At 47.9% G+C, this 5966-nt stretch overlaps 1 protein-coding gene across 1 annotated transcript; it reads left to right on the top strand.

Moving 5' to 3' along the window:
* The first annotated feature begins 3179 nt into the window (after positions 1–3179).
* Positions 3180–5458, top strand: Gpr84 (G protein-coupled receptor 84). Its single transcript, XM_029470028.1, has 2 exons — positions 3180–3191; positions 4065–5458. The coding sequence occupies exon 2, from the start codon at positions 4073–4075 to the stop codon at positions 5261–5263; it is 1191 nt and encodes a 396-aa protein (XP_029325888.1). The 5' UTR covers positions 3180–3191; positions 4065–4072; the 3' UTR covers positions 5264–5458.
* Positions 5459–5966: the final 508 nt, after the last annotated feature.

Raw genomic sequence — 5966 nt, 5'->3', positions numbered from 1 at the left:
CTCAGACTGTCTTTGCTTGCTGTTTGGGTAGTGATTTGCTCGGAAGATGTGTCTTATGGTGAGGAAGTTTGACACCTAAGGAAGGATACCGGGAAATGAGATTGGGAAGAGGCTGTGTAAAGCCAGCAAAAACTCCCAGGCCCTGTCTAGCTCCTGTAAACTTGGCTAGAAGGAAATCATTTCTGAGACTACAGCTGAAGCTGTTGAGAATTCGCTAAAACTCCACTAGGCGGCGCTAAGGACGCATAAAAGGAGTCTCCCGTTCTATAATGTGTTTCAATTCTAGTGAAGGGGTCTAAACCCAGACGAAGGAAGGAAGGAACCCAGACTTTTGGGAATCCACGAAAACAAGACAGGCAGAGGAAGGAGGGATGGGTCTCATATACTGATTCTTGGTCAATCATTGTCCTCTCTGAACCTCAGTTTCCTAATCTGCAAATCCAACAAGCAGGCTTGAGTCTTTTTAAGGATCCTTTGAGACCTATATCCAAGGCCACCGAGGCTGTGCCATCTGCAGATCTGCTACAGTACTCTCTCATAGGCCCCAGATGGCCTGTGGCTTGAGGCACTTGGTGCCCTGCAGGGTGCCCCCACAACCTCAGAATCCAGCCTAACTGAGTAGTCTGAAGAACTGTGAGTGACATAGCCCTTCACCCTGTGCCCTCATGCCATCTAGCTCTACTGGGCAATAGGCAAGAAAAAATAATAATAAAACCTCAGACTCAAGCCAGTCATCGCTGGTCCCATGATTGGTTGTCTTTCTCACGTCTCTCACCACCTCCCAGTTTTGTGGAAGACAGAAGCAGGGAAGGTAGGATGCTGATTGAAAGAGGAAGGAGAGTGAAATAGGGGCCCCTAGGTTTATCAACTGAAGTGGGGCCCCAGCAAGTGGGATTTTTAGTTTGCAGCTCAAAAAAGGAGGGGAGGGGAGGGAAGGAGGGGGAGACTAGGGATAGAGGGATAGCTAAGTAGTTAAGAGCACTGGCTACTCTTTCAGGGGATACAAACTCAATTCCCATCCCAACATCCAGTGAGTGATTAAGTAATTCCAGTTCCATGATACTTCTTGTGTCCCTGGACACCAGGCATGCACATGATGCAGAGACATACGTGCAAACAAAGCACCCATACTCTTGAGTGCTGCGATGATTACCTTAGTCCTTGATCCTTAGAACACAGCTCCCTCAAGTTATTTATCTGCACTGTGGCATGTACGTCCCCCACTCCCCTGACCTACACACACAAAATAAATAACTAAACATAAAAATTGAATAGGTGGAGAATAATGGCTGGCTTGGTGTGGGGAGGATGGCACAGAGGGACTAGGAAAAATGAGTTGGAGAGGCTGGGAAACTGATAAGCCCCAAACTTGATGTTTCAAAATAGAATATATCATTCCCTCCCCTCCCTAAACTTGTCCTTCCTCCCATGTTCCTTATCTTTCTTTTTGGTGCTGGGGAATGAATCCTGGGTACATCATAGTCCTTCAGTCTCTTGCTTAGCAGCCCCACCAACTAACCACAAAACAGGGGTCATCTGCCTGTTTGCTTGTTTGTTTGTTTGTTTTTAAAACAAAGTCTCACTTTGTGCCCAGCCTGGCCTCAAAATGCTTCTGACTCCTAAGAGCTGGGACTGTAAGCAAGAGTCAACAGTCTGGCTATCAATTTAGCATCTGTGATTTTGGTTTTGGTTTGGCTTTGTGAGATAGGGTTTCTCTATTTAGCCTTGGCTATCTTGGAACTCACTACCTTGAGTGAGGCTATCTTTGAACTCAGAGATCCACCTGCCTCTGGCTCTTAAGGACTGGGATAAAAGGCATGGACTGCTGTGCCAGAATTAATTAATTTATTTAAAAACAGAGTCTTCTATGGCCTAGGCTAGTCTCAAAATTACTTCATAGCTGAGGATGACCTTGAACTCCTGATCTTTTTCATCTCCCGAGGGCTGGGATGACAGGTGTGGACCAGCATGCTTGGTTTACATATCTGAGAAGTAGAACCTGAAAAGTTAGTTCTGGGAATTGAACCCAGGACCTTGAGCATGCTGGGTAAGCACTCTATCACTGACTTACATCCTCAGCCAAATTTACTTTTTATTTGGAGATAAATTTTCATTCACCAAAATTACCAAGGCTGACCTAGAACTCACTATGTGAGTCTGAAAAGCCTAAAGAACTGTGATCATCAACCTGTACAATCAGCCCCTGTTCCTACCTTCCATTCCAGCTCTGAGGAGGCACAGGCCAGTGGATCTCTGTGAGTTTGAGGCCAGCCTGGTCTTTATATTGAGCTCCAGGTCAGCCAAGTCTATACAATAAGACCCTGTCTGAATTTATTTTTTTTTAAGATTTATTTATTTTATATATGTGAGTACACTGTTCCTGTCTTCAGACACACCAGAAGAGGGCATCAGATCCCTTTCCAGATGGTTGTGAGCCACCACGTGGTTGCTGGAAGTTGAACTCAGGACCTCTGGAAAAGCAGCCAGTGTTCTTAACTGCTGAGTCATATCTCCAGCCCCTCAACTTTTTTTTCAAATTGCACTTATTTATGTGGGAGTTTATAGGTATATATGTCCCACAGAACTTGTATGAAACTTAGAGAACAGCTTGCAGGAATTGATCCTTGTTTCTATAAGTCCTGGAAGACAACTCAGTCTGAGCCATCTTGTCAGTCCCTTTTAATCTGACTCCACTTCTCCTATGTGCTGAAGTGTCATTTGGGACCCTCCGAGGTAAACCATCTCCAGTCTCTGAAGAGAAGAAAGGAAGTACTGTTGTTGCTAAACAAGCCCAAGCTCTCTGGAGGTGCTGAGCATTACTTCTAGCACCTGGTCTGTTTTTGACCTCTTGAGAAGTGGCCCAGTCAGATTTGGTAGTTTGTACTTATACTCGCAGTGCTCAAGTGGCTGATGCAGGGGAATTTCTGTGAGTTCCGTGGCAGACTGGGATAATGAATCAGACCCTATCTCAAAAGAAAAAAAAAAAAAAAAAAAAAAACAGAAGTAGTCCAGAGGATCTGACACTGTCTTGCTGTTCGACGGTTCTCAGCAATGACCTTAGAGAGGTTCTGCCTCAGAGAAAGGAAGGAAATAACATTTGGGTTTCAGGAAGGAGAGAAGAAAGAGTGAGACAACTCTAGAGTAAGCTGCAGGGGAATTTCAACAGAGAAGCTCGGACTTTAGCAGCCACGGTAAGATCAGTAGGACTAGCTGGAGGTGGGGAAGGAAGTGGCTAAGGTTGGGTAACTTGGGAGTTTCTTATTTCTGTCTAGCATGGTAGGAGGCATTATATGTCCAGCTGGAAGCCTGGCTGTCTCCAGAAAAGCTGGTAGCCTGACTGCCCCTCAAAAGACCTGCTCTTTAGGTGAGCTAGATATTGTTTACTGAAGACAAGTGTGAAAACTGGGAACCTCAGGTGAGCATAGTGTGTGTGTGTGTGTGTGTGTGTGTGTGTGTGTGTGTGTGTGTGTGTGTGTGTATGTGTTGTGCATGGTCTTATTTTCTCGATCCACACATTTCTCAGGTAGTTACAATCAGAAAATGTGAGGTGAGGAGAATAGTGGTATATGTATGAGGCCTGAGAATCTTTGTGAGCTAAGACCAGCCTGAGCTATATAACAAGACACGGGAGAGAGAAGGGGAAAGGGAGGAGAAGAGGAGAGGAAGAAGGGAAGAAGGAGAAAGGAAAGAAGAGGGGGAGAAGGAAGGGGGGATCAAGGAGCACAGGGCTCTTGGCTGGTCTTCAGGAACTGGGAAGTAATTAGGATGGAAGCTGCCAGGTTTATGGGGAGCATCCCACACGTATTGCAGGGGCCTGAGGTTTAGAGAAACAAAATTAACACATTTCCAGAAGAGACATTTGATAAGAATTTAGAAAAGAAGTCCGAAAATGTGAAAGGAAAAGGTAGAGAGAACCTACAGGAGATAACAGGGAACTTTGAGATAAGTGCTTTCCAGCCAAGAATTAAAGTGAGTTCTAGGAGCAGAGTAAGGGACAGCTGTTCAAAGGAAGCAACTGGAGAAGCAAGTTCTCATACCATCTCCCTCTCCTCCTCTCCCTTCAGTCTCCATCATGTGGAACAGCTCAGATGCCAACTTCTCCTGCTACCACGAGTCTGTGTTGGGCTATCGATACTTTGCAGTTATCTGGGGTGTGGCAGTGGCTGTGACAGGCACGGTGGGCAATGTGCTCACCCTGCTGGCCTTGGCCATTCGTCCCAAGCTCCGAACCCGCTTCAACCTGCTCATTGCCAACCTCACCCTGGCTGATCTACTCTACTGCACGCTCCTGCAGCCTTTCTCCGTGGACACATACCTCCACCTCCATTGGCGTACCGGTGCCGTCTTCTGTAGAATATTTGGACTCCTCCTCTTTACTTCCAATTCTGTCTCCATTCTCACCCTTTGTCTCATTGCTCTAGGACGCTACCTCCTCATTGCCCACCCCAAGCTCTTTCCCCAGGTTTTCAGTGCCAAGGGGATCGTGCTGGCACTGGTGGGCAGCTGGGTTGTGGGGGTGACCAGCTTTGCCCCCCTCTGGAATGTTTTTGTCTTGGTGCCAGTTGTCTGCACCTGCAGCTTTGACCGCATGCGAGGCCGGCCTTACACCACCATCCTCATGGGCATCTACTTTGTGCTTGGGCTCAGCAGCGTGGGCGTCTTCTACTGCCTCATCCACCGGCAAGTGAAGCGTGCGGCTCGAGCACTGGACCAATACGGGCTGCATCAGGCCAGCATTCGCTCTCATCAGGTGGCTGGGACACAAGAAGCCATGCCTGGCCACTTCCAGGAGCTAGACAGCGGGGTTGCCTCAAGAGGGCCCAGCGAGGGGATTTCATCTGAGCTAGCCAGTGCTGCGACCACGCAGACCCTGGAAGGTGATTCGTCAGAAGCGGGGGACCAGGGCATTAGAAAGGCAACTCCACAGATCGCAGAGAGAAGCCTTCCAGAAGTGCATCGCAAGCCCCGGGAAACTGCAGGAGCACGCAGAGCCACGGATGCCCCATCAGAGTTCGGGAAGGTGACCCGTATGTGCTTCGCAGTGTTCCTCTGCTTCGCCCTCAGCTACATCCCCTTCCTGTTGCTCAACATTCTGGACGCCAGGGGCCGCGCTCCACGAGTAGTGCACATGGTGGCTGCCAACCTCACCTGGCTTAACAGCTGCATCAACCCTGTGCTCTATGCAGCCATGAACCGCCAGTTTCGCCACGCGTATGGCTCCATCCTGAAACGCGGGCCACAGAGTTTCCGTCGGTTCCATTAAAGCTAGTAGTCCATTCACCAGGCTAGGCCAAACATCCGGAACCAGAGTGGCCTGGGACAGGACAGGAGCCCTTCAGTCCTTGGGTATTTCACAGACAACCTCAGTGGTATAGAGGTACACCACTTTCCCATTCAGGAATCAGTGTGTCAACCCTGTGTGACCCAAGGAGTGTGGTTAATTATTAATAAAGACATTGCATCCCCCTCACACTTGGCACTTGCGTGCATGCTTGTGTGTGTGTGTGTTCTTCCTCGGTTTATTTCCATCTTAGTTTTTGCAACAGTATTTCTGGGGCTCCGGAATTTGGCTAGATTGACTGGCCAGCAAGCTCCAGCGAGTGACCCTACTGACACGACCTCCCTAATGCTAGGATTACAGTCATTGACCAATTTTTACATAAATGTTGGAGATACAGACACAGATTCTGTATTTGCATAATATGCACTTCGAAGCCCACCTCCCTAACTCTGCATTGAATGCTTTTAACGTCCAGGAGTGGTTATGTGAGAAAGAAGGATTTAGGCCAGAGTCAGAACTGGAATCTAGTAGCTGAGATTTGGGGTGACCTGTGTCAAAGCCGTTTAGAGAGCAGCTAAACCAGGGATAGATGTAGCCTGTGACTGACAGGGTTCCAGATTTCGGGAACTTGTGGTACTTAGAGAGAATTAGCTTTCTCTCTCCCTTTTATTTTTCCTTTGAGACA

This window comes from Mus caroli, chromosome 15, assembly GCF_900094665.2.
Source record: "Mus caroli chromosome 15, CAROLI_EIJ_v1.1, whole genome shotgun sequence".
NCBI classification, from domain to species: Eukaryota; Metazoa; Chordata; class Mammalia; order Rodentia; family Muridae; genus Mus; species Mus caroli.
Note: the sequence above shows the minus strand (reverse complement) of the source record. Positions and strands in the feature narration are given on the sequence as shown.

Bases quoted from the DNA above. Each gene is read 5' to 3' on its own strand.
- Gpr84 (XM_029470028.1), top strand. From the start codon at position 4,073: ATGTGGAACAGCTCAGATGCCAACTTCTCCTGCTACCACGAGTCTGTG.